At 39.8% G+C, this 27724-nt stretch overlaps 3 protein-coding genes across 6 annotated transcripts in view; all 3 read left to right on the forward strand.

Moving 5' to 3' along the window:
• Positions 1 to 1828, forward strand: part of entrep3 (endosomal transmembrane epsin interactor 3) — an 8930-nt gene extending 7102 nt beyond the window's left edge. Inside the window, exons 12-14 of the mRNA XM_087812564.1 lie at positions 191 to 348; positions 417 to 557; positions 643 to 1828. Coding sequence (XP_087668690.1) covers positions 191 to 348; positions 417 to 557; positions 643 to 888 — 545 coding nt within the window. The 3' untranslated portion in view covers positions 889 to 1828. The remainder of the gene's footprint in view (positions 1 to 190; positions 349 to 416; positions 558 to 642) is intronic.
• A 573-nt stretch (positions 1829 to 2401) lies between these two features.
• On the forward strand, positions 2402 to 6484 carry fdps (farnesyl diphosphate synthase (farnesyl pyrophosphate synthetase, dimethylallyltranstransferase, geranyltranstransferase)). Of its 3 annotated transcripts, none has more exons than XM_087812620.1 (10): positions 2402 to 2498; positions 2853 to 2999; positions 3056 to 3196; positions 4240 to 4320; positions 4387 to 4509; positions 4587 to 4675; positions 4746 to 4818; positions 4897 to 4974; positions 5701 to 5835; positions 6003 to 6484. In XM_087812620.1, the coding sequence occupies exons 1-10, from the start codon at positions 2496 to 2498 to the stop codon at positions 6201 to 6203; spliced, it is 1071 nt and encodes a 356-aa protein (XP_087668746.1). In that variant the 5' UTR covers positions 2402 to 2495; the 3' UTR covers positions 6204 to 6484. The 3 variants fall into 3 exon arrangements, with proteins under 3 accessions (XP_087668746.1, XP_087668744.1, XP_087668743.1); XM_087812618.1 differs by having other exon boundaries at positions 2414 to 2498; positions 2750 to 2999; XM_087812617.1 differs by lacking the exon at positions 2402 to 2498 and having other exon boundaries at positions 2527 to 2999.
• A 1648-nt stretch (positions 6485 to 8132) lies between these two features.
• rusc1 (RUN and SH3 domain containing 1) lies at positions 8133 to 26286 on the forward strand. Of its 2 annotated transcripts, XM_087812660.1 has the most exons (12): positions 8133 to 8218; positions 10645 to 13884; positions 16646 to 17338; positions 19922 to 20038; positions 20118 to 20194; positions 21324 to 21498; positions 21574 to 21679; positions 21749 to 21795; positions 22749 to 23188; positions 23254 to 23492; positions 23889 to 24059; positions 24760 to 26286. In XM_087812660.1, the coding sequence occupies exons 2-12, from the start codon at positions 10755 to 10757 to the stop codon at positions 24923 to 24925; spliced, it is 5361 nt and encodes a 1786-aa protein (XP_087668786.1). In that variant the 5' UTR covers positions 8133 to 8218; positions 10645 to 10754; the 3' UTR covers positions 24926 to 26286. The 2 variants fall into 2 exon arrangements, with proteins under 2 accessions (XP_087668786.1, XP_087668785.1); XM_087812659.1 differs by lacking the exon at positions 16646 to 17338.
• The last annotated feature ends 1438 nt before the right edge of the window (positions 26287 to 27724 follow it).

Here is a 27724-nt window from a genome sequence, read left to right on the forward strand (position 1 = left end):
TGATCTTTAAAGTCTATACTTTATTGAATATTGTTTTGATTGTTTAAGCGCTTTGTGACCCTGGTCTGGAAAAGCGCTATATAAATAAGAATTACTTACTGACTTACTTACTTGTTTATTGGTTTCCCAAAGATATGTTAAAATGCGAATTAAATCTACTGACATTTTAATCTCATTTGTTTGTCTTCAGGGGGGTGTCAGCTGGCTCATACCTCTGTGAATCCATCGGAGGTCTTGCCGAGGAAAGACGGTATGAAATCCGAAGAGATGGAGGTTCCGCCCAAATCTTCACAGGTGTCGCCGCTTCGTAATCCAAAAGACTGCCACCGTTCCCTCGGAGACCTCAAGGTGTGAACAACAGACAGGTTTGTTACACTTTTGTCTTCTATCATCATTTTGTTCTTCTGACCCTTCAGGTGGGACGAGGTCTCGTGGCCCGCTTTCTCCAGCGCTCCAGGCGCAACCTCTCGCCCTCGACGGAGCATTCTGGGAACGCCGGACTGGCGCCTAAGAGGAGAACCGGACCAGAAGCGACTCACCACCCTCCCATGGAGCAAGTATGTGTTCTATCAAATCCTTTTTTTTTAATTTATCTGTTCGTCGAAACTCGACTGATGCTATCGTTGACGATTCTTCTGAAAGGTTCTCCGGACCCCCTGGAGTACCGGCCGAGGTCACTCCATCCACCATCGCTCCCACCACCGCGGCCACCATCACTCCCACAGCGACAGCAGGCACAACCGACACAACAGCAGCCGGGCGACGGGCGAAGGGATCCACCTGCGCAGCTGCGGAGATCTAAGCTCGACCTCTTCGATACGAAGATTGGTGGCTCCTTATCCGTCGCACGGATCGTCGGGAGCTCTGTACTCTGAGTCGGCGCTGTGAGGTGGTGGAGGGAAACTGTGGTTACCAGCTTTGACGGTGGAGAAATCACAAGGTCGTCTTGACAACAGGTTACACGATCTTTTAAGGCCTTAATCAGTGGTGCTTACTCTCGACATGAAGCTAACATCAGCTGTGAAACCACCGCTTTGTCGGACGACCCGCTTCACCTCCTTTTCCCTCAAAGTGAAAAAAAACACACTTTCAGATACTGTCCGTCAAGAAGGCTGTCACCGGTGACCGCTCACGTCTTCCATTCATAAAGATTTTAATTGCACAGTAAGCTAGCTTTAATGTAAGATAAACATTTTTCTCCGTGCAGAGCTCCTTGAAGGTGTCAAGTTTGAAATGAACACTTTTTTTTTTTCTTTTGGTCTTTAAAAAAAAAAAAAGCTCTTAGTAAGAATCACGACTGCACGGCACAGACACAAGTTTAGAAATGTAATCTCTGTGATCCTGGCACATGTGGTTTGAGTTGCACTGGTGCATGTTTTTTGCTCTGATAAACCTTCACAATTGCCTTCGTAGTTACTTATCATGGTCTCCTTTTCTGCATGTTTGGAAGGAATGCTTGGTATTTGTTTTTTTTTCTTGCAAACGAAAAGTATGATATTCAAAATAATTCCTGTAAAACTTAATGTCAAATTAAACCTGAATTCTCTATGATTGGTCTCCTGCAATAAATCCTGGCTGTAACTTTTTAAAAGTGGCGACAAATTAAGGGTTACTTATTTTTAAAAGATTTTAGACAAGGTAACTTAAAAAAAACTACTTTAAATGTTAAAAAAGTATGCACATAGAACCCTTTGATAGACTGAAACTTGTGTTTCTACCTCTTGTCTTGAAATGTAAATTTTAAAAATATGTATATACGAACAGCTAGCTTTACAGAATATCGGGCAAAGCTTTGATATGTGAAATAAAAGTGTGTGTGTGTCAGTGATTCCTTATTTTTCTTTATTGCGTGACTTTTAACATGCAAAATCCATCATTTCAATATATAATACGTTTTTATAATATTCATCACTATCATACATATAATGTGATTTTTTAATTATTATAAATATAATATAATACATTTTAACTAATCATAACAACAAATCTACAACTTTGTCATCGATTGTGTAACTTTTTTTATGAAGTTTTTACTGTCATATTCTTGCTACATGTGTAATATTTAAAGTTTTGGCAAACTATAATGTGAAATATAAGCTACACGTTGAAAGATGTTTTTTCGTTTTCGTCACCGGTTTGAACACTAACCGTTCATTGGCTCACAGGTCTCCCCACTTGACTTTAGCCACGCCCTATATACCGTCTGATTGGTCGCTCGGCGTAAAGGCCCATCCTGGCGCGATGGGAAAAACCAATGGAAGCATCGGATGACAACTGGAGTCTTCCCGAGCCACGCCCATCGAGCACCACGCGCAAAGCCTATTGGGAGTCAGAGTCGAGTCTCGCTGGAATAAAACGCTCTGCGTCGCCGCCGCGAACTACAATCGCACATCCTGGTCCCCGGGAGGCGTTCAAAGACCTCACGTTCAGGATAATCCACATCGCCTTTTGTTTTGTTTCTCGCAATATATTTGAGTCAAACGACTGTAGCTATTATGGTGAGTAGATAAAGACAAGAATTACGTTAGTAATACTATTTTTTTTATATTCGATACTCAATCGGCTTTAAGTCGTATTTGTAGAAAGCTACTGTCAGTTAACGCTTCTTGGCTTGGCAAGGAAACATGTCGGCTAATGGGTTTAACGCAACAAATCCTGCGAGGACAGTTTAAAAAAAACTACTTGAGCAGAAATATGTGGCTCTCTTGACGGTGTTTCTACTTCCGCTCGTTGGTGGCGTTGCGGACAGGATGTTGTGTTTTCAGGCGAAAGTGCTTCGCGCGCTGCGACATTCGTTCTTCCAGCTGAAGCCCAAACGCTCTTGTCGCATGTTGTGCTCGTCATCCCCGCAGAGCCTCACCAACGGGACCCACGTCAAGAGGCCCCTGCTGTCAGACCCCCAGCTGTTCCAGGAGCAGTTCGAGGAGCTGCTGACGGAGCTCACCGAGAGGGACCTGAAGGACCCGGCTCTGGATGATGCCCTGAGCAGACTCAGACAGGTGGGTTGGTGTTTATGGGGTGCGTCACCTTTCGACTGAACGGCTGGTTCTCCCAGGTTCTGGAGTACAATGCTCCAGGGGGGAAGAGGAACCGAGGTCTTTCTGTCATCGGGTCCTTGAGGGAACTGGTCCCGGCGACTGAGCTCACCCAGGATGCAGTACAGCGGGCTCTAGTGGTGGGCTGGTGCATTGAATTGGTAAGTTTTTTCCCCTGTTAAACTAGTCAATGAAACAAAAGTTGATTCAATACAAAAATACATATATAAATATTTTTAAAAAAGCGTCAATAACAAGAAAAAGTTAAAAACGTTCTGTCAAAAAGGACAACTACTTTATAAATATTTTCACTACTTGCCCTTTAAATTATATACTTTATTGAATATTGTTTTGATTGTTTAGGTGCTTTGTGACCCTGGTCTGGAAAAGCGCTCTACAAATAAAACTTACTTACTTACTTACTTACTTGAATTAAAAAAGAAAATACTTTTTTCTCACTACTAAAAAGAAATGACTTCAAAACTTTTTTGGATTTCAATCAAAAAAGAAAAGTATTTCCAAACTATTTTCTCTTCAATAGAAATACGACCTCAAAACTTTTCTCACTTGAATAAAAAAAAGAAAGGACTTGATTCAAGAAAGAAAAATGACCTACAAGCTATTTTTTTTACTTCAAATAAAATTACTTTGAAAATGTTCTCCCTTTAATAAAAAAACGAAATGGCCTCAAAACATTGCATTTTTTTTATATTATGAGAGCAACTTTTGGGGGATTTAATAAATAATGAAGGCACAAATTGCATACCCATAATTCAGTTAAAGAAAATGGTTTCAATACGGTTTTTTTTTAATTAGTAAGTAAGTCATTTTTATTTGTATAGCGCTTTTCCAGACCAGGGTCACAAAGCGCTTAAACAATCAAAACAATACTCAATAAAGTATATACTTTAAAGGTCAAGATAAAACTTATAACATAACAGGAGTTCCAGAAAATCAAGGAAAAGCCTGAACAAATAAAAACTTGAACTGTTTTATTACATCAAGTCAACTAATCTTTGATTGTTTTTTTTATTATTTTTGGGATTTTCTTTTATTATCGAAGCAATTTGGTTAATATTAACCTTTTTTAAATAATTTTTTTGATAGAAGTAACTTTTTTTGAAGTATATAATAAAGAAACCCATTAAGCTTCAAATTAATCTGGATGTTCTTCAAGTATATTAACGTTAATTGTCTTCTGTAGCTTCAGGGCTTTTTCCTCATTGCCGATGACATCATGGACGCTTCTGTGACCCGGAGAGGACAACCCTGCTGGTACAAGAAGGTCAGCTGATATTAAGCTGTTTTTTTCGTTTTGTTTTTTTAATAATCTGACTGTTTATTATTCAAGGATGGGATAGGATTGGAAGCCATCAACGACTCCTTCCTGGTGGAAGCCTCCATATACAGACTGTTGCGGAAGTACTGCAGAAAACAACCGTACTATGTTCACCTGCTGGAACTCTTCACAGAGGTTGGCTTAAAAAAACAAAAAAATAAAAATGTTTCTGCAGGCGATGGTTCTTGGTTTCATGGTGTTGTGTTTTCTAGACCAGCTTCCAGACAGAACTGGGCCAGACTCTGGACCTCATCACGGCTCCACCAGGCCAAATCGACCTAAACAGATTCACTCTGCAGAGGTAGAAAATGTTTAAAATGGAGGATATACAATCTGACATTTTATGTGAATCATTTGTTCTTCTGTCACAGATACAAAGCCATTGTCAAGTACAAGACTGCCTTTTATTCGTTTTACCTCCCAGTGGCTGCAGCCATGTACATGGTGAGTCAGTTTCTATTGTCTTTTTTATTTATCTGTGTTGACTTTTACATAAAAATCATCCCTGGTTTGTTTCTTCAGGCTGGAATCGACAGTGAGGAGGAGCACATGAACGCCAAACATATCCTGCTTGAGATGGGAGAATTCTTCCAAATCCAGGTCATTATTTAATGAATTTAAATCATTGTGATACTGTAGTAACCAGGATGTATTTGTAGTTTTGTCCGAGTATTTGACTCTGGTGTTGCAGAATTTACAGACCACATGACTCTTGACGAAGTCGTAACTGCTTTCATTTGTTTTGAAACCAAAATATGTTCAAACATCAGCTTTAAAAGCTGCTGGGTTTGACTGTATCCTCTCATCCTCAGTCATAGACTCTCGTGGGCATCCTTTAGCTTCAGAGGTTATAATTATTGCTGCCATCTAACGGTTGGAAATGTAATTACTACAAATAAAAAACACTGAATATTGTTACTGTTAATTGTAATAAAATGTAAAATATTTCATTTTATACTCGCTTTATTAAAATATAAACCATAATCCATCCATTAATATATTATATATATATATATATATATATATATATATATATTGATATTTAAGTATATGGATATATAACATCCATAGTTTTGAATCCATTTTCTTTTCTTTGTAAACTTGCTTTACGGTAACAAAATACTTTCAACAAGATGAGAAGAAATTTCTGCTTATCGTATTTCTCTCATACCAGCCCAGATAAGAGAACTTCACCACGTGTTTAAATATTAACTCCAAGAATGTCCTTGAGCAACACAATATAATAAGTTTCAAAGACGTTTATTACATGTGTAGTTTCAGTGCTAAAATCAGCCAGAAAATGTATGTGACTTTTGTGATTGACAGGACGATTACCTGGACTGCTATGGAGATCCTGCCGTGACGGGGAAGATTGGCACCGACATCCAGGACAACAAGTGCAGCTGGCTGGTGGTCACCGCGCTAGAGGTCATGACCCCTGAACAGAGGTCACAGTTGGAGGTGAAAAATCTCAGCAATTTTAAATTCACAAAATAACATTTACTTTGATTGTGAACAGAAAACAAGAATTAAATATAATTATACTGTTTCTTTTAAAGGATTAAACATCATAAACCTTGTGAAGAGTGTATATATGACAAAAGTCTTTCGTCTCTGATGTTCCTCAGGCATGCTACGCTCGCCATGACGATGCCAGTGTCGAGAAGGTCAAGGCTCTGTACGAGACCCTCCAGATGCCCAAGCGTTACCACAAATACGAAGAGGAAAGCTACGAGCGGCTACAGAAGCTCATCGCCTCTCACGCTCAAAACCTTCCGCATTCGGTTTTCTTGAACTTTGCTAAGAAAATATACAAGAGGAACAAGTGAAGAATAGATTCTGCAGGCTGGATACTCTCCATAAATGGCTCTACAAGGGAGTCGAAAACTACTACTCAGACCTGACCAGGAGTTTTTTTCTGGGCAATTTTGTTATGTTAAAGTTATTTTGTGGATCTGACATTGTAATCTCTCAAAATCGTATATTTATTTAAGTGTATTATCATCCCACGGTACTTATGACAAGAATAAACCTTTTTCCAACATATATATATTTTAAAAAATGGCTGTAAATTAGGCTTTTTAATAAAAACTGACCTGTTTTTTCTGCACCTGTTTGTCGTGTTAATGTTATTGTTAAACTACATTCACACAGAATGGGTTACATATTATTAAAATACATTTTTTAATAGGAGATCTTTGGAATAGATGGTGTACAGGACTTTAGGCATGTTTGGATTCCATCTAACTACACATTTTAAGCTATAACTACACAGGAATTGATACAATCCTGCGGCAAGATTGTAATGGAAACGATTGATGATTTAAAAACAATTGTAAACATTATGAAAACATTCCTATATCGTCTTCATTATCAGGCATTTTACTAAGCTTTTAAAAACAAAAAAGTATAATAAAATAAAGATATATATATTATAAATATTATAAAATAATATTTATAATAATAAAATATAAAAATATGATATAACTGTTAAAAGGCCTACATTAAATTTATAGTGATGCACTGATGAAGCTTCATGAAGCAGAGTCATGTTGTTTATAGGTCAGTAGGTGGCGCCATCAGTTTAAAAATTAATTAGAACAGTTGTTCAAAATAAAGTTATAAAGTTATAAAATATTATAAATATTATAACGCAATATAGTGGTCTCTGAAAATAGTGACACTGCTTCATGAAGCTTCATCAGACCATCACTATAAATGAATATTTATTGCTGAATTCTGTGTGTATTATTTAACAATATGATTAAAATCAGCTGAGTTGGCGTTTGCCGAGTGAACTTGAGATGTCCCTGAATTAAGAGCCTTAATCTCAGGTTTATTTGTATTCACGTTAAATCCTCAATGTCACGTCAAAGTGGTTTCTCCAGTCGTCCAGGTGGGCGTGAGGAGAGGATCAGGTCTCCAGAGAACGTTTTCAAGCCTTCTTCACAAAAAAACCCTCTCCAGCTGGCAAGTGGGATGCAGCGATTGATTCTCCCCTCCATCCTGCTTCTGTCACGACCAACTGTCCTCGGCTGCTGACGAGCACCATCGCGATATCTTGTTCTGCCTCGACGCTCCTGTGGCATCAAACAGAGTCATGAGCTGACAGATGCACCTCCATTAACGTGAGAGTTGATCAAGTCTGGAAATCAATCACGACTGTATTAAATTAAAATCATAGTATGACTAGAATGTAGGTTTAACTTGAAGGTATTTTCTAAATAAAGTTTTGGAAATTCTTCCTTTTTGTCATCTTTTTGCAATAGAGAGAAAAATGTATAGTTAATCACATTTTTTAATAGGTTATTATGTGTGAAATAAAGATCTTACAAATATTCCCAGTTAATAATAAGAATGTTTTCACCTGCTTTGGCTTTTTTTCAATTTTTATATACAATTGTATTGTTCCTCTTTTATCTCTAAAATTTCCTTAAGGGTTATGAAAAGCAATCTTAAATAAAATGCATTATAAATTGGATTTAGAATCTATATTGCCAGGGTTTAAAACACAACACAGGAATTTGTATTGGTGGCATTACACAATATAACAATTAATTGATATGAATTAAAATGAAAATAAAATACAGTAAATTAAACCGAAAAAGAAACATTGCTATAAAATGACATATAAATAAATAATAATTACTTGTATTATCTTCCCTCAGGCGAGAGAAAGGATGAACGTGTATCGTTCACGTGACCAGCCTCCTTGCAGAGGTCTTTCCAGTCGTCCTCGGTGAAGTCTCGCGAGAAGACGAGCCTGCTGGAGGAGACACGGACTGAGATGCGATCGCTCCCGTCCCGACGAGATGGAGACGCTTCTTTCCACCCGCATCTGACCGTGAGTGATGTATACAAATGCATCATCTGTGTTTTAATAACAATTTTAATAATCACCGTTAAGACTAAATGTTCGGGATGTCTCGGGGGCTTCTTCGGGCGGACTCGTACGGCAGCGACGTTTCGTCTGATTTCGTTTTAATGTGTATTTCATTGCCATTTTATACTGCGGTCGTATTGTGTTTTATGTTAGTTTTGATAAGAACGGATGGGCCTGGTTATCAGGGCGATGCGGATGGAGGACCCCCTCCTCCTCCTCCTCCTCTCCTCCTCTTCCTCTCCTCCTCCCATCCTCCCAGTCTCCATCAACCCGATCAATAAATGCAGGGTTAAATAAAACAACGCTTGAAATCGTCCAAACACACCTTTTTCAGAGGATTTTTGCGTCATATTTCTTGTATATATCGGTGGGAAACACAAGGCCGAACGCGGTGGTCATCTCCATCCCTCAGTGAAGGGCACTATGGAAGAATGTATACGAGCCAATGGAAGGCGCCTCACTCTGGTTCATGCTCCAGTTATACATGCTTTATACTCGCCTTCTGCAGGGATGTTTGGTCTGAACACCAATGATAGTAAAGTCATGCATATCTCATCTCGAGCGAGGTTTAAATGTGGATGCACAGATGGCAACACATCTCAGGCGATGATCTGAATACGTGATGAAAATTAAAGGATCTTCCTCGAGATAAGATTCCACTTGGAATTCTAGTCTTTTCTCACTGTGCAAAAAGAAAAGAAGAAGAAAACTCCAGTCAATGACCCCATCGGTGGTAGACTGATGATGTCATGCCTGTCAAAGTCAGGCATCACAGAAGGGGCCAACATTTTTTAACACAGTTGAAGTCCAGGGCCAAACAAAATGTATAGGTATTGAATGAGGAAACATTTTTATTAACATGGATTTTTTTAAATTTCTTTATCATTCAATCTAAAAAAAAGTTGATTCAATAAATAATAATAATAATAATAATAAATAGTTTTAATAAAATAAGGTCCTGTGTTTGTCTCGGTGTTATCTTGACCTTTAAAGTATATATTTTATTGAGTATTGTTTTGATTGTTTAAGCGCTTTGTGACCCTGGTCTGGAAAAGCGCTATATAAATATAAATAACTTACTTACTTACTTTCAATGAGAATGAAAAATCCAATCAAAGCAAAATAAAATGTTTAAATGCAAAAACTATAGTATGTATGAAGCCTAAAAACATTTTTTATTTATTTATTTAAACTTTTGTTCTGATTATGTTTTGGCCATACAGGACATTTAATGATCTACTTAATTATTAAATCATAAATAATCGATAAATAATAATTTAAAAAACAACAACATTCGAATCAACAACAACTTAAAAACTTTTTTTACTTAAATGAAACAATAACGATTTAAATTTGTTTTGGACTGCAGTAACTTTAAATAAATATAAATTAAATATAAATATCAAATTGATGTTCATAACTTCAGTGAAGGTTAATTTTGGCATCAAGGTCATTTAGAAAATAAATAATTTGTATTACATCACCATAGACTTCACCTTAAAGCACCAGACTCCTTTTAACCCTCCTTAAAGCACACATATGCAGCCCCTTTTCCAACTTTTATCAAGTTATAATGAACTTTAAATGAGCCTTAAATGTAGTTTTTAGTAAACAGAGGTGACACATAGTCTCTATGTTTCATCCCATATTTGAATTTCTGGTAAAGATTTTTCGTATTATAGAAGTACATTTTAAATTGTGTTAAATACAAACTATGCATTCATTTCTAGCTAAGAAAAGTACTGATCACGCATTTCTATATGAATAATTTCATATTTGTTGGTCATGATCAATTAAATAATGCAGAATATATTGTTTGGAATCATGGTTTTAGAATATATGATGGTCTGAGGTTGAACACGTGGACTGAAAGTTACAGATTCTTTAACTGCACTAACCTACAGTGTACAATGTGCCTCTAATATGAGCCCTGCCTTCTAAATATTTGGCTATACTCCTGCTATGATCTGGTTATAACGTGAATTTGTATTCTTAACTTTGAGTCAACACAAAGAGTGTTTCCTTCATGTGTAATATAGGTTTATTTGAATTCCGTGACGCTTCATTTTTGAGGTTCAATACCAGCGTCTGACCCTTGAAAACACTCGAGCAAACAGAATGCTTACAGTTAAAATTCAGTGCGAGCCAAATGTGAAGTGAGAGCATGCATGTGTGGGTCTAATGAAGGTTTCACAGCGTGTTCATAACTCTGCAGTGTCCTCTCATACCCATTGTAGTTATAAAAGCCTCGAAGAAATGATGTATTTTTAATGAACCACCCAGCAGATTCATTTAACATTAAACACTATATAAATTGTGACTTATAGGAGAATGTGAAAGCTGCTGGCCGCCTCTTCTCAATGTATCTTTGTTTTTTTATGTTTTAGGATCTGTGGAGTCAAGCCAAGATGTGACCGTCACAGCACAGCATAGTTCGGATCAGTCCAGCATTGATAATCTCTAGTTTCTATAGCAACAGTTTCCTAGAATTGATATCATGCAGTCAGCTCAGTCTCAAAAGCCGAAGCGCTTTGACGTCGGCAGACGGACCACCGCTGTAGCTGTACGCAAGCCTCGTGGGCTGAAGGAAGATAAAAATATGAACACGATTCCCACCGCATCTCCACGTAGAGTAACTAAAGTCCCCTTGGCTGCGCCCAGGACCAGGGTAGCGGTGCAACCGCGCGCACCAGTCGGCCAAACTAGGTTTGGTGCGCCAAAGCAGGGAACTACGGTTCCCAAGACGTTCAAACCGAAACCGAAAACTACTCGTGCGTCTGCGGCAGCTCCGGTCGCACGACTCGCACCTGCCCCTGCGCCACCTCCGCCACCTCCGAGTCTTCCTCTTGACCCCAACTGCAATGAGCCGAGCCTGCCGTGTCTTTGCTGCGACGGACGTTCCCCGCAAGACAACAATAGCATGTTCAACCATAACCACAACAACAACAACACTGTATCTCTCAGACAGCAAATGCAGCTTCCCCCCCCTCCGCCGGTGCTGGTTCAGAGACAGGAAGTGTCAGGAGCTAAGAAGCAGCTCCCGTCACGAGAACAAGCAGCAATAAAGGGGGCAGTGTGTCCTGCTCTGCTGGAGAACGATCAAAAGAATGTAGCGAGGAGTTCAGAATACACTAAGAAAGACCTGGAAGACGACGAAGAGGAAAGCAGTGCCGATATTGACATTGATGTGGATGAGGATGACAATGATGAAGATGATGACACTCTCGTGCCCTCCTGCTGTGACTGTAACCCATCGCTCCTAGAGTTCTCTCTCTCCTCCTCTACCTCCTCTTCTTCTTCCACTTCCATCAGCTCCTGTTCAGATCTGGATTCTGACTCTGCCGATCAATCTGAGTCTCTTTGCTCCTCCTACTGCCAAGATCACCTGTCCATCACGATGTCCCCTAAAGATGGCTGTTTCCGAAATTCCTTTGAGAGTAAACCTCCTTCCCGCTCACCTCCCTCACTTCCATTTAACGGGAACCCCTTCTTGACGTCTCAGTCTGCTATTTCCTCTCCAGATGAAGGCTACCCTTCAGCCCTGAATTCCCCATCCCCTGATTATTTAGGGGTGAAAGGTGATACAGAAGTTGCTAGTCTTGGCTTGCTCGATTTCCTCGAATCAGTTGGCGAGTTTGGTAAAATGGAACGGTTCAGTCAGGTTATCCAAGTAGCCCGTTGGGATCTGGAGGGTGAGCAGCATTGGGATGTTCTGAGGGACCGTTTGGATCACCTGGATCGTTTGGAGAAAGTCAACAGGGAAGTTAAACTTTACTACATTGCTAAGCTCCATGAGAAGGGGTACGATCTTGGAGATCTGGATGAGCAAGACCTGTCGGATGTCTTGGATGAAATGGGCAACATTGATATTCCCCTGAAGTTGTATAAAAATCGTGTCGCCTCTATGGCCGATTCTCAAGAGTTCTCTGATGCTGGGGTAGACCTGACAGCGCCTTCAGACTGTGAAGATCCTCTTCCAGACTCACTCACCCCATCTCCTGTGGAACAACCTTGCAGACCCCCCAAACCTCCAGTACGTCATGCAAGTGTGAATTCAGACCTCCACACTTACATCAACATCAGTAGAGAGACGGTCTCTATGGCGGTCACGACCTCTCCTACCTTGACCACGTTCTCCTCCAACTCCACGTCTCCAACGTTTACAACATTTAGGTGTGAGAAATCCCTCCCCACGTCTCCACCATCAATACCGCCTCTTCCCAGCTCCAAACCTATCCAATACCTTAGCCTTTACACCACATCCTCTCCTCCTCCGTCCATTCCCACCCCTACACCGCCGATCCCACCACCAAGGAAGCGACACCTTGCCAGGAAAGAAGCCCAGCGCCTGGCTGCTCTACAAGCTGAGCAAGAAAGCACCCCAATCTCCCTCCCTCCGCCGACTACGAGCCCACCACCGCTACCACCACCGCCAGTTATCTCAATCTCTTGCTCCTCCTCTCCTCCGGCCATCCCACCACCACCTTCCCTTCCTCCTCCACCCTCTTTCCATGCCCTGGACGTGGAGATCCGAAAGCTGCTAATGCTTGCAGGATTGACTCAAGCCGATCTCCTTAAACTCAGTCCCGAACTTGGAGTTTGTGTCAACGGATTAGAGGAAGAAGTGGACGAGGATAATCACCCGACTACACAAGAGGAGCAATATACGTTCAGACTCAATGACGGAGTGGAGAAGGAGTGTGATTCTGAATTTTCCATCAATGATGGATGGAGCAATATTGGTAAACAGATGTCCGATCAAACAGCTTATGATACTTTCGAAGGAAAGAATCTCTTAAACGAAAGCAAAGATAGCCAAAGAAAAACCTCATTCACAGAGATGGCAAGAAGAAGGAAGCGGAACAGTGGTGTGACCACCGATGCATACTACACCACTGGAACAAGCAATATGTATGACACTAAAGAGACGTTCAATTATCCAAGTACACCTCCTCCACCTCCTCCTCCTCGCCCCCTGCCTCCTATCCCTCCATCCTTGCAAACCGTCAAAGTCAGCACCCTCTCGGCCAACTCCGCAAGGCCTGAGCGATTTGATTGGCTCATAGCGTTCACACCAGAAGGTGACGCCCGTCCAGAGCCAACCGTCTGTGACAAAACAAGACCCGATGAAGAGCCTATAAAGACCCGCAGTTCTTCTGGGTCCTCCTCTGGATCAGGACCAAGAGTCACAACCTTTAAAGAACTGCGCAACCGTAATAAAAACGCCCCCCTACCTACGAAGGTTATAACTGATCCAGATCCAGACCCATCAATAATAACACCAGATCCAGACATACTGTACAACCTGAAATGGAGACGAGAGAAAGCTGGGACCGATGGCAGCCAATGGGAGTACACCTCTCAAGCTCAGGCGCTCTTCATGCAACCGCCACCGGCTCTGACCTCCATGGCCGCACTGAAGGAAATGCTTCGGAGGGCCGACCAGGAGGGAGGAAAAGCTGAACTTTATCCAACGTTGAAGATAAGCTGTCCAGCCGGGGACGCAAGGTTTTATACAACAGACAGACAGGGTGAAGAAGTGATAGAGGAGGTGGTGAACGTGAAAGTGTCCATGGAGCAGCGTGGGCGTGCGGATGGAAGAAGGACCATCGAGTCGAGAACATCAGGTTAGTAAAGTCAATCAGTCATTTGATGTTAGGCTTTTGATTGGATCCTAAACCATTTACTTCACATTAATAAAGGTCTAATATTATCTTTGTTTTTAGTCCTAAGCCCCTTTTTCTTCTCAAGTCTAAGAAAGCAAAGGTTATTGAAGCCTTGAAGAGAGCACAACCTCCATCAAGCCAATTATATCCTCACATTGCTATGCAACATATATTTTATCTCTGTAATTTGATGGAATTTTTAGCATTTGAAATACAGTGAAGCGTTTTTGAATGCAGTAAACGAAGAAGAGTTGCTTGAGATGCAACTCATCATCAAAGAGAGAGTCGTGGATTTATAGGGTGATACGGACCTCAGCCTAAATTCAATTGTCTGTACCTTGTCCCTTTTTAACGTTTCCGGAAAAAATCTTATTCAATTACACGGATCTGCTTTGACGACAAAAACACAGACAATCAATTGTTGGTCAACTGGAATCGCTGTTTAAAATCCATCCTTTGTATTTAAATGACGCCATGATGATGCAAGAAGGCCATTACAATCTAGAAAGATGGACGTGTGTCACTGTTGTGGTCAGAAGCGATGAAATAAATGAGTCATCCTCGAATTGCCAGTTACAACAATGATGAGATACAGAGCAGAGTTGCTCGAGTTTCCCGTCTCTTTGCTCACATGAGTAAGATACCTTTTTAATACTTTTAGATTTTATCACTCACATCCGTTATCATCAAATCGTCTTCTCATTTCCCTCAACAATGTGTTAACCAGCATCCATTTGTCTTCTTCGGTGGAGTGAGACCTTGTCTCGTCCACTCCCTCCCTCAGCCGAGCTCCCAAGGGCGGCCCTGGAAGCTCAGATCAGGTTTCTTATCTAATGCAGCACTCCAGATATCTACACGAGTATAACAGACAATGTGAGGTTTCTGTCAAGTGTAGCTACGTCATTGGACCTTTGCCCTACATTTCCTCATTGTTCTAGACCACGGGTAGACAAATAGATTCCCCAAAGGGCCACATTATAGATTATACTTTTGTTCGGGGCCGTCAGGGAAATGAAAAAAAAAAGAAAGTTGATGTAGACAAAGAAAACATGATGGTAAACTGAAAGGTAAATTATGCAACTTAAGCTAAATTTCTAATTTAATTACATTTTTATATTCATTTTATTAAAATATCCTCACTATAAATCCTTAAATTAGGACAAAACATTTCAATATAAAATGTATTAAGTTAGGTAAAACTTTATTGATCCCTCAGGAGGTCTCCTTCGGGAAATTGCTTTTCCAATTAGACACAGCAATACAGACGCTTTTATTATTCATAAGAAAAAGAACAAAAACAAAGAGAAATAACAAAGACAAAGGATACAAAGATTAACATAGAATAGAATGTCTTTAGTTCATAATTAAATAAAAACATGTTTAAAACACAAACTAAGAAACACTCAAAACGGTCAAAAGTGAAGAGACTAACAATTCCATTTTCAGTAACATTGATAATGATTATTCATAGTAATAATCACAAACTATTCTACGTCAGTTTTATAATTTTACCTTGACCTCAAGAAAACTGTCAAAGGACCGCTGCACTTTACCCCGGTATGTTCTAAACTCTATACTTTTATAATTACCTCTAATGTGCTTATATATACAAATTAAACTAATTCCTGAAATAAAAATAGAAAAATGAATAAAGTCCTGGTGCCTTCAACAATTTTATGACATTTATCTACAAGTTTTTAGTTTTGTGAAAGCAGAGAACAAATAATGAAAACATTTTCACGAGGGATTCCAGTTTGTAGGTTATACTGGCTTTTTAATAGGTAGACAATATGACCAGTGTTACTAAATCAAAGACAATCTAAAATATAAGCCTTGCCTTTAAATATATATTTTTAATTATTTTTCAAATGTATTTTAAATAAACGAGTCTCTCGAAGTCTAGCGTTGCTATCTGCAAAAATAAATGTATTTCGGTTAGAAAGAAATAGGTGTGTACAGCTTTAAGAGTAAAGGGGGCGGGGCGAGCTACACGGACCAATCGCGAGAGGTGTTTCATGAAAATAGGAAGTGTAGTTTCAGTTTTCAGTTCAGAGAAAAAGAAAGTCAGGAAAGGTAAAGTTACTTTTGTTTCAAACATTTAATGTTATTTTTAAATGATCTCCCTGATCTGAGGTGGTTTTAAAGAAAGGGAGAACCAGCAGTTGATGACGTCACAAACTCAATACCAGCGTCACACTCGTCATAGATGAGATAGTATGAAACCAGATACTTCATTCTTAGCTCAACTGCATCTTTGAATTCATCCCATTTCCTGTCTCTTTAAAAAAAACTCCATTGACGTCAGACGATCTCTCTCCATGACTCCATGTGTCAATCAAGTGAACTGAATGTCTGGCATGAATACAAGATGATGATCCATGTGTAGAACTGATGTACTGTCTTTGATCAGGAGCAGCTTTTCACTTTATTCCACTCTCAATTTGACTTGTTCACTCTCTACAAGAGTAGTTACAAAGATTCCTACACAATAATAATCCTTGGAAATGCTGTTGATTCAAGTCAGTACAATGCATTTTTTTTCCTGCTGGAGTACGTTGATAAATGTTTGTTTTTTCCCCCCAACAAACACTAACATTTTCTGCATCTCTCTCTCCTTCCCATTCTCTCTCTAAACTGACACTTCCTTGCCTTTTCTCTCTCTCACCCACATCCCATCGTTCCTCATCGTCCGTCCCTCATCGTCGCTCGCAAAACATCACAGTTTCCTCGCCTCCGCTTTCCCTCGCCCACCCGACCCAACCCTACTTCCTGCACACCGACCCCGCTCCCCATCGCCGCGGCTTCCACTCCCCTCCCGGCCCCCGGCCCAGACCGCACACCCATGTGGGGCGAGAGTCCCCCGTGTGCTGGCCTGACGCGCCGCCGGGTCACCTCGGGGTCAGATCTCCCAACGATGAGTCTCTATCTCAGGGGTTCAGCGACAGAGAGGTCACTTGTGACTCTCTGTGTCACCTCGACTCGCTCTACTGCAGCGAATCGGAGGCCGTCACGCCCACCAAGGGCGTCGACCCGGGCAGCGTGACCCCGTACAAGAACGTCGACGCCATGATGGCGGCGGATTCTCTTCACTCGGCCACACACTGTAGTAAGAGGCGAGCCCACAAGGAGCTCCCTCCTCTTCCCACCTGTTACCTCTATCACCCTAAAAACTGCCCTCTGCACAGGGGGGCCCCCCCTCGCCTCTCCCCCATCGGGGCCCTTTCTCCCCCTCTTCGCTCGGGGGCGCCCCCCGCAGGCATGTCTGAATCCTGTTTGAACTCCCCGCTTTTCCCCCGCTCGCACACCCTGCCCGCCCTCGCTGCACCCCTCTACTACCCCAACCTTTACCCTCCTGTCCCACCCAGGGTTCCCCCTCGCCCCCCAAAACTTCAACAGATCGCCCCGCAGCCGCCGAGTAAGACTTCTTTCTTCTTTCATGCCCTTCTCTGTCTGACGTTGTGCTTAAGTGGAAGTATATCAGTGACATCACATATTGATAGATTTAATTTAAAATTTAAAATGTTAAAACTGAGATTTTCTTCTTTTATTTAAATGTTTTTTAGTTTTTTTTAATACTGGAAATACCTTTTTTAAATAATTGAATTAAATAAATGCTATTTTTAAAGGTTGGATTCGTTTTTATTGAATCATTAAATTAAATGTTTATTGAAGGTTGAATTTGTTTTTATTTATGAATTGAATTTTAAAATACATATCATAAAAAATATTCCAAATTAATCTAGATAGAGATATTATTATTGCAATAATTGAAAAAGAATGTCCTTTTATTTATAATTAAATATTAAAATGTTTGCACTATTATACCAACATGTTGAATTTAAAAGGCCAGGAATTGAAATATATTAAATTAAGAACATTTATTCTTTATTAATTGGAAGTATACAAACTCAATGTGTAAAAAAAAAACCAAAAAAACAACTAATTTTGAAAGAAATCTCTAGCCTTTTAATTTAATACAAAAAAAGTTAGATATCAATTCAAATTATAGAATTAAGTAAATGTATTTTTGAATAATTGCAAGTAGAATGTCAAACTGTAAATTTAAAATGTAAAAGAAAAAAATATGAATAATTAACTAATTTACCAAAAATGCTTCTTTTTTTATTGGAATTACAATATCAAACTCTATGTAAAAAATATATTTCAGAAAATATCCCTAGTTTTAGGTTTACTCCAGGTAATCCTGTTTCCTCCCACGGTCCAAAAATACACAGAGGTTGATTGAGAACTTTGGGAAATTGTCCATAGGTATGAGTGTGTGTGTGAATGGTTGTCTGTCTTTGTGTGCCCTGCGACAGACTGGCGTCCTGTCCAGGGTGTCCCCTGCCTCACGCCCTATGATACTGGGATAGACTCCAGTCTACCCCCGAACCCGGGATAGGGTCAGGGGTAGACAATGAATGTACTTATGTTGGCCTTTAAGGGTCTGAATTAAAATATATTGATATTATAGAAAAATTGTCTTTGAATAATTAGAATCAAAATTCAATTGTAAAAAAAAACGAAAAATCCAACCTTCAAATATAGAAATCATTGAATTCAAAATAAAAATAGGTCAACGCTTGAAAAAAACCTTCCAATGAAAACAAGTTTCAACATTTGAATTGTTAAATTGAACCATTCAATATGGTGACGTCACTGATACACTTCCATATGCTTTAGTTTATGAAGTTTAACATGGCACGAGCAGGAATGCTTGCTAACGTTTGCAGTTGTGACAACAGGAGCTGTTCATGTACATGAAGTTTTCTTCTTCACGCACACAAATCTGATACTTATCTACACCGTCCTGTCAAATTAACAAAACAGTCTCCTGAGCAGGAACAGATGTTTCTGTCAGAAGGATTTCTATGTTGGCATAAAATACATCATTCTATCGCTCGCTCCGTCTCATCCTCATCTGTTGTCCTGTCACATCTGTCTTCATGTTGTGCTTCCATTGTGACAAAATGACTTTAAATACACAAAGTATTGTCTTCTCAAAGAATCTAGACAGTAATATATCATCTATCCGAGTCCAAATATTTCTGATAAATAACTTATTTTATTTACGTTATTTCAAGATCAACTATAAATATAATTGTGTTTTTTATAGAATTTTACAGAGATTAATCTACCTTTTTTATCAAACAATAATTTCCCCCCATTCATTTTTTTATAATTTATATATTTTTTAGAATTCATAAAAAGATCAAATGTATGATAAAAAAAAACACAATTTATCTTTTTTTTAATGTCGTATTCTAAATAAAGTGTTCATTTTTCTTTGTGCTTGTTGCTTTATTTTTTATTTTAGTTTTAGTTTCCCCATCATATGATTGATGATATGAAGATTGTTGCTATTGACCCACATTTATAAAATCTATATTGTTCCATTTTACTCCAAATAATCTGGTTCTGGACATAATAAAACTTAAAACATAAATAAATAAAAATGATGAGATAAATGAGAGGCAACTAGCTAGCCTTAGCTAGCCTGTCATGCTAACATGGCTAGCGTTTGTCTGTACAGCGGCACCTTAATGTTTATTACAAAAGTATTGTGTAAACAATGTGAATATCTTTTTTTTGTTTTGACACTATATTAATTCCCAGGTACTTACTTTTAAAATGTAAAGTCTCTAAATCGAAGTAAACAACATTAGCCAACTGTCGCTAACTAGCTGCTAGTTTTTCAAGTCAAAACGTCTAGAAAGTTCCACTTATACATTGTTAAAGTATTGTTTTGTCTCAATAAAAGGGTCAATAGAGCAGCATGATAAGTGTTTATTAACAATATTGGTTTCCTTGTCAGCCATCGCTTCCTGTGACGCCTTCATGTGAGAATAATATGTCAAGATAAACCTCTGATGAATTACTCTTTGAAGGTTTATTCTCGGATTCATCTCCGTGTCGTACGAAGACTGAGGACGCGGCTCACGGTTGCTATAAGTGTCCCAAAATATTCTCATTTATTCTTACGTTTCTTCTCTCCCAGGCGCTCGCGGCGTGTCGTTCGCTGGCGCCGCACAAAAGGAAGAAACGTCCTGGATGGACGAGGATGTGAAGCGTCCAGTGCGAGGGCTGTCCTCCGCGTGCCTGCAGGAAAAGAAAGGTCTGAGTGCACAAATGAGTTTCTTTTTCATCTTTAAATAACAAAAAATCTAAATCGTTTGCATCGTTTCTCCCTGCAGCTCTGGTCAGTGCCGTCAGTCAGGCAGTGGAGGCCATTTTGGGTCAGTTCAGCTCTTCACGGACCGTCGTTCAGAAGGTCAGTGTGTTCAGTTTACTGTCTGGTAGGAGTGTGTACTGGCTAGAATTAGGCAAACATATATTGTAATACTGTAGGATTAAGTAAATATGTGTAGTTACGTCTGAGTACTTGACTCTTTTATTTGTTTTGAAACCAAAATATGTCCAAACATCAGCTTTAAAAGCTGCTGGAGTCGACTGTATCCTCTCGTCCTCAGTTTTTATTTCAACATCTATTGGAAATGTTTTCGTATATCTAAGTAGGGGTGTGTATTTTCAAAAATCTAACGATACGATGCATATCATGATACAGGGAAAACAATATGATTTATTGCTATATATTGTGATACTGTTGGATCAAGTATATATGTGTAGTATTGTTGAGTACTTGACTCTGGTGTTGCAGAATTTACAGACCACATGACTCTTGACGAAGTTGTAACTTCTTCCATTTGTTTTGAAACCAAAATTTGTCCAAACATCAGCTTTAAAAGCTGCTGGAGTCCACTGTATCCTCTCGTCCTCAGCTATTTCTCGGAAATCGGGGTATTTATTTAGGCTAGATGACTGCAAACACTGTGAATATTTGTATCTTAATAGTGATTTTACACCCACTTTATTGAAATATGAAGAAAATTTAAATAAAGGTATTTTTGTATAATTTGAAGTAGACGTTTTTATGTTGACCTTAAAGGCTTCGAATGAAAAGATATTGATATTATAGAAACATTGTTTTATTAAATACTATGAGAATTACTATAGTATACAAACTAACGAAAAGAAGACTAACAAATTCAATCTTTTAATTTAGAAATAACTAAATAATTAAAGCATAAACAATATATAATCAATTCTTAAACATATCTTAAATATCTTAAAATCTTAAATTTAACTCAATATTGTGATGTCACTGATCTACTTCCATATGCTTCTATTAATATCTGGCGTATTTTCATGAATAACATTGATTTATATCTTGATAATTCTTTATTTATGTCTATGTTTTTGACAATACTTTTTAAAAATACCTTCTCCATTTACCCCCTTTCATTTTCTCCCACACACACTTGACTCATCCTCTCTTCTTTGTCTGCTTCTGCATCCCATTCCGCCCACATCCTTCTCCCTGGTTCCTCCTGCGTCCACAGGCCTTATCAGGAGACAGCGCCATAAATCCATCTCTGGGCCGCCTGGTGCTGCAGTGTCTGTGCCCCGCCCTGCACCGGCTGCTGACTGATGGACTGAAGCCCCACCAGAGCGATCTTATTGCGGGCAGGAGGCCAAACTCGGCATGGGGTCTAGTCCAGGCGTCCACCAGACCAGGTAGTCATTTAATAATTCACCGTTTCTACTGTACTTTTTTCCTCGTCCACTCTGTAACTGATTGTCTTCGCCCAGGTCTGAAAACTCAAGCCTTGTACAACCTTCAGAACCGGGTCAGCGAGTTGCCACAGCTGCGGCAGAGCAAACACAAGTTTAACGCCTTCGTTTTCGGTCTATTGAAGTAGGTTTTTAATAATAGATGTTACTGCTGTCATTCAAGAGTTTTTAACAACTTTGCTTTTCTTTCTAGTACAAAGATGCTGGATTTTTGGCTGAATCACCTCCAAACCTGCAGTGGTATGTTTCACACAAACAAGAATATTATTAATAAAATACAAGATGTTCCTTTTTACTCCCACGTCCCCAAGTTTGCAGCAACTTTACAGTAGAAAACAATTAAAAACACAGTATTTGATAAATAATTAATAGTTAAATAAAATTGTAATGAAAACATAAAAACACACACAAAAAAAACCCCACTAGTAGTACAAAAACCATAGCGGTTTCACACACAAAAAAACTATTATTATAAGATATTTAGTTTTTCATCTCATACTGGGGAAATTAGCATCAAATTCAAAGTAGGATACGATTAAACATATATAACTATTTATATTTGTTATTAAATAAAATAGTTGTAAAATAAAATAGAGTAATTACTGATCAATTATATATTAGAAGCGTAATAAATACATTTTTTATATATATAAATAATCCAACGTAATATAGCATAGCATAGAATAGCATAGCATAGCATAGCTATCATTTAACTTTCACAGCACAGCACAGCATGATATAATAATTTGTGTTGTAAAAATACATGTCAATATTCCTATAAATTAAATTAAAATACATTTAGTCCAAACATAACTCCCATGTGTAGTGTTTCACCATGAAGCCTTTAAAATGGTTTCTAATTGTTTGCTTATTTTATCCAGTTTATCACATTTACAATCAGATTTCAGTAACGTAAACTCAGTTACATTAACAAGTAACAGTCATTTTTTGTTGTTGTGTGTTTCTTAATATATATTTTGTATATACCACGTTTATATTCATGTGTATGACACAAAAACGGAGCCACAACCTTCTTTAAATCCATATTAGCTTGCTAGCTAAAGAATAAATAATTTCTGTAGATTAAAAAAAGTCGTATCAATCAAAATCGTCTTCACGGCTTGTCAAGTCACCATTAGCATCATAGCATAACTGCTAATGTGGTGATGGTTTGACGATGTTCTTCTCCACAGATGTGCTGGACACATTCTACCATCCCTCCTCCTTCATGTTCCTGTCGCTGACCTCCTGCCGCCGCGTCTACGAGGAGCTTCTTCTGGTGCTGCAGCCGCTCAGCCTGCTGACCTTCAACCTGGACCTGCTCTTCCAGCATCACCACCTGGAGACCCACAGCCCTCAGATCCCGAGCCCTCCGAGCCGAGCCCAGGACAAGAAGCTTCACTCCAAACCCGTGGAGAGCCGATACATGGAGAGCCTCTCGGGGGTGGACTTTGGAAGTCCGGCGGACGCTTCTAATGTTGTGAAATCCTCGGGCGGTGAAGATACCTGGCGTGTGGATTACGGGTCCCCGGTGAAGACGAGTCCTCAGCTGATGTGGGTCCAGGAGAAAAGGATCGCAGATTTACCTCCACCCAACATGGAGGAGGACAGTTTGGCTCATCAGGCGGGACAGGTGGGTTTCCTGCTGGACTCAAAGTCCATTTCTTCTCGTCTCACCTCCACCTTCCGCTCCCACAGGTGATCCAGCAGGGTTGGGGGGCCATGGTGCGCCTGGGGGGCCGGCTGGGTCAGAACCTGGCAGAGCTGTCTGCAGGGAAGAAGGAAGACGTGACCACAGATTTGTCGGATCTTCCGGACCGGGCCGTGAGCGACTTCGCTCCCGTCGGCGGCGCCGCTCAGGTTCCCTGGGGTCTGGGCCGACTTTTCGGCGCCTCCAGGGGCCCCGGCAACCTGACGAGTCCCACAGCGCCCTCTAGGTGAGTCGATGAGTTGTGTCAGAAGTAGAAATAAGAAACTGGTGATACGACACATATCATAATAAATTGACAACATTACGATATAGCGTGATACTGTAGTAACAACGGTATATTTGTAGTATTGTCGAGTACTTGACTCTGGTGTTGCAGAATTTACAGACCACATGACTCTTGACGAAGTCGTAACTGCTTTCATTTGTAAATATCCGCTTTAAAATCTGCTGGAGTCGACTGTATCCTCTCGTCCTCAGTCATCACCGGGAACTTGCTGGATTTCATTGTTTCTTAAGCTGCAGGGGATTGGAATGCCGCCACCTAGCGGCCAGAAATTTAAACGCAACACAAAAATGAACGATGTTTTCTCTCTGATCCGTGTTGACCTCCTGCTCCCCACAGACGCCCCTCGCAGTGGTTGGCTCCCGGGGTCACGGCGCTGACCCGGATGATGAGCACCAGCAGCTCCATGCCTGCGATGAGCTCTAAGGATTCTGGGAAGTATGAGGGCGTCAAACCGGCGACGGAGACGGAGATCGACGACACGGTGATGGACACGACCAGACCGCTCAGGTAACGATTGAGTCAACAAGACGATGTTGATGAATCATCTTTAAAAAGTGTATTAAATATTTAAAAGATGGCCTTATTTACGCCAGAAGGGGGAGCTGCTGTTCCTGGAACACATTAAGTCTGAAAGATAGACTTGCTTAGGAGGAAAATGGAGTGAAATTTAACGTTAAATATTTTTCTTATTAAGTGTAAAATGAGCCTTAAAGTATGTTTGTATCTTAATTTTGTACATAATGTTGACTTAATAATTATTCATAACTAAGAATTAAATTATTATGCGAGGAACTTTGATTAAAGAAACAACAGAATAAAGTAAAGGATATTTTGAGTACAGCAAATATACACACATTTTAAAAGATAATTGTGATAGGTAAGAATGAAAAAAAGTAATTTAATTTCTGTGAAAACATGCAATGAAATTTGAAATAACTGCAAAATTGCATGAGAATATGGCGACAAAAATCTTAATTGGAAAATAAAAATAAATCAGACTAAGAAAATCAATGAATTAATACGTAATAATGCCATACAGGTAAAACTGTAATTATATCCTGTATTTAAATGTTATATAACTCCTGTTGAGATCCTCAATATAAGTAAATACAAGATAAAAAAAAACGTAATATTTTCCCAAATATATTATATACCTTTTTGATTGAACTTTTCTTCCTAGCAGTCTAATGTTAGTGTCGATTCACAGGCAGGTGCGGATGCTGTGCGACCACAGGGGGTCCGGTTCGGAGCTGAGCTTCGCGAAGGGAGAGGAACTGGTGGTCCTGGGCGGCATCGACCAAGACTGGATCCGCTGTCGCCGCGGAGACAAGGAGGGCCTGGTACAGATCGGCTACACATCCATCATCATGTGACCCGACAGCCGCTAACGAAAGTCTAAAAAAAACATATTTTTACGGTGAATGTGGAGGTGAAAGGCGGCGCTACTCTAGAGGGGACATTTCCAACAGCTCCTGGATCAGTTTGGTGTTCATCCTGCAGAGAAATATCCCCTTAAATACTTCCGAAGCGTATCACGAAGACGACGAGGGAGTTTAGAGTACCGAGTCCAGACGAGTGGTGACGTAGTGAATCTTAGTCGTGTAGGTCAGTGTCCGCCCCTTCATTGCCTGGTTTTATGTTGTATAAAATATACATAAATATATATATAAATAGGTATATAAATTCAAAACGGAACGAGCTTGATATGGTTCCGACTCATGTATCGAGGGCGAAGAAACGTTTTCAAATCCGGTATCTTCCCGCCACACGTGCTTCATGTATCCAGTCGTATCCATGTATTTACTCGGATCAGATATTACGGGGTTAACTGTACGCATAGTGATGTGACGGAAAATATGAGGAGCGGAGAAAGAAAAAAACAAAAAAAAAGATTTCATCCTGACCCTTCCTTCCATGTTGACCTATCATGACGGTTGATATCGTGACAGTGGTGAAGGTGAATGTGTTGATGTTCATATATCTTGCTTTGTGTCATGTAGTTATCACGAGCTGCTCCATCTATTATTATCATTATTGTAGATATCCAGACCTTTTTTGAAATAGTTTCACGCCACCGATCATCTCCTTCAAGACGTCGTCAGGGTCCCCCCCCCCCCCAAAAAAAAAAAAATAAAAAGAGCGTCCTTTTGCTTCTCGACCCGATAATGACGCGTTTTTACCATGTTTTAAAAAGTATAAATCCATCTATTCCATCTGCTGACTCTGATGTTGAAGCAGGAAACGATCAGGGAAACGTGTGTTTAGCCATGTAGCATCACTGTTAGCAACCGTAGCGTCACGCCGGACCACATCTCGAACGACTCCATAAAAAATGGACCGAAAGAACTTATGAGTAAATAAATATAGATTTAACAAAAAAAAAAAGAAGCAGATGATGCATTAAATGTGATATTTATTTTTTGGTTTTATTTTTGCATTTACCAAAAAAAAAGAGAAGAACACAAAGTGAGAAAAATCTTTATTTATTAGTTGTGCTACTTATTGTTCTCAAGGTTACATATGTGTGATCTTGTGCACACGTACGTGCTTGAATGTGGATGTCTGTGGATCCATACAAGACCCCCCCCATCCCTTCCTAGAGTCATGTAGCCTGTAGACCCCCCCCCCCCCCCTTGAGTCCTAAGATGGTCGAGTGCTCCCCCTAGTGTCGGTCACCGTTCATCATGCATGTGCTTGTTTGTAAATACACCAAATAAAATATGAACCAAACGAGTGTGACGGAGTCGTCGTTGTCGGTCGTTCAGATCATCACAAGGTCGGAATGAGATGTTTCAGACAGAGCAGACCCCTGCCAAGCAGCTCACTCGCACTGATATTTTGATATGAAACAATTTTTTTTAAATCCAAAAATAGTTGCCCTACATTTACTTAAACATATTTACTTTTAACATTTGAAAAATTGCTGCTAGTGGCTCAATGGAACAGAATTGTGGAACTCACTTCAAAAGATTTTCGGGTCCAGATGGTAATCCAAAACAAAACATGTAATCGCCGCGCTATTTTTCCTATCATCAACATTTCATCGAATATTATTTGAAATCTGTTAAACCCAGGAGGCCCATTGGAAGAGCTCATGCTGTGATCCACATGTGCCAAAATAATGGTCCGGGGGCCAATTCCAGCCTCGGCAAGTCATTTTATGTGGCCCGCCCGAAAAAACAAAGTACATTAATGTTCACGTTAACGCATAAAGATTTGAGTGTTTAAGCCAAGATAAGGAACTATTAATCTGAAATATATACACAGGTACTGTCATTATTTCTATAAGAACATACATTTTTTTGTCAGCCCTCAACCTTGATTGCCAAAATATTTTCTTTCTATACTTTTCTGAAATTCTGGCCCAAAACACTGGCTGTGAAGTGAAAGAAAATGACAAATAAAACGTGATTTGTTACCCCACAAACAGTGGACGTTAACCATGTAATAAACAGTATACAGTATAGTAACCCCAAAACAATGCTTTGTCAACACAAGCGTAAGGAAGTATTTTGTCATTTTAGTGTATATTTTCTTCTAAACCGAGCACGGCTGCAGCGGTTAGCAGCCATACAAGTCAGTGACAAACCCGTAGAAAATTTTACGTAAGACCCCAAAAAATTTTAAAGTAAAATAAAACAATGAAAACATGGTGTTTTTGACGATCGGTGTCTTCAACATTAAACTGGGGCTCCTTCTTCTCATCCTCTCTCAGATCCAGGCACATTTATTTCAATCCACCCAATTATGTTGGATTAACAAAACCACGGATGATGTGAAGGACGGAGAGGACAAGCGCTCTCTCGGGGGTGCTCGTCCCTCCCCCAGCCTGCGGCGCTGTTCCTTCGTCCTCCTTTGTGGGTCATCCTAGAGGACCAAGTTCCATCCAACCGCCGCTAGATGGCGCTGTGCACACCAAACAAAAAAAACACTGCAGCGTCCAGTTGTGGTAGTTATGAGATGCTTTTTATTAATATGCAATATAGAGGGAAAATATCCTGCACTGACATTCTATGGCATTGAACTGTGACCGTTTATGATCGGACGTTTTACAGGCAGAAATGGTTATGTGTCATGCAAACTAGATCGATAAAGTTATATCCTCCACTGGCTTATAGTTTTCAGTTAGAAAAGGAAGGGAAAGTACGTTGACAGCATGTAAACAATGAAAG

This window comes from Callionymus lyra, chromosome 17 (genome assembly GCF_982586985.1).
Source record: "Callionymus lyra chromosome 17, fCalLyr1.hap1.1, whole genome shotgun sequence".
NCBI classification, from domain to species: domain Eukaryota; kingdom Metazoa; phylum Chordata; class Actinopteri; order Syngnathiformes; family Callionymidae; genus Callionymus; species Callionymus lyra.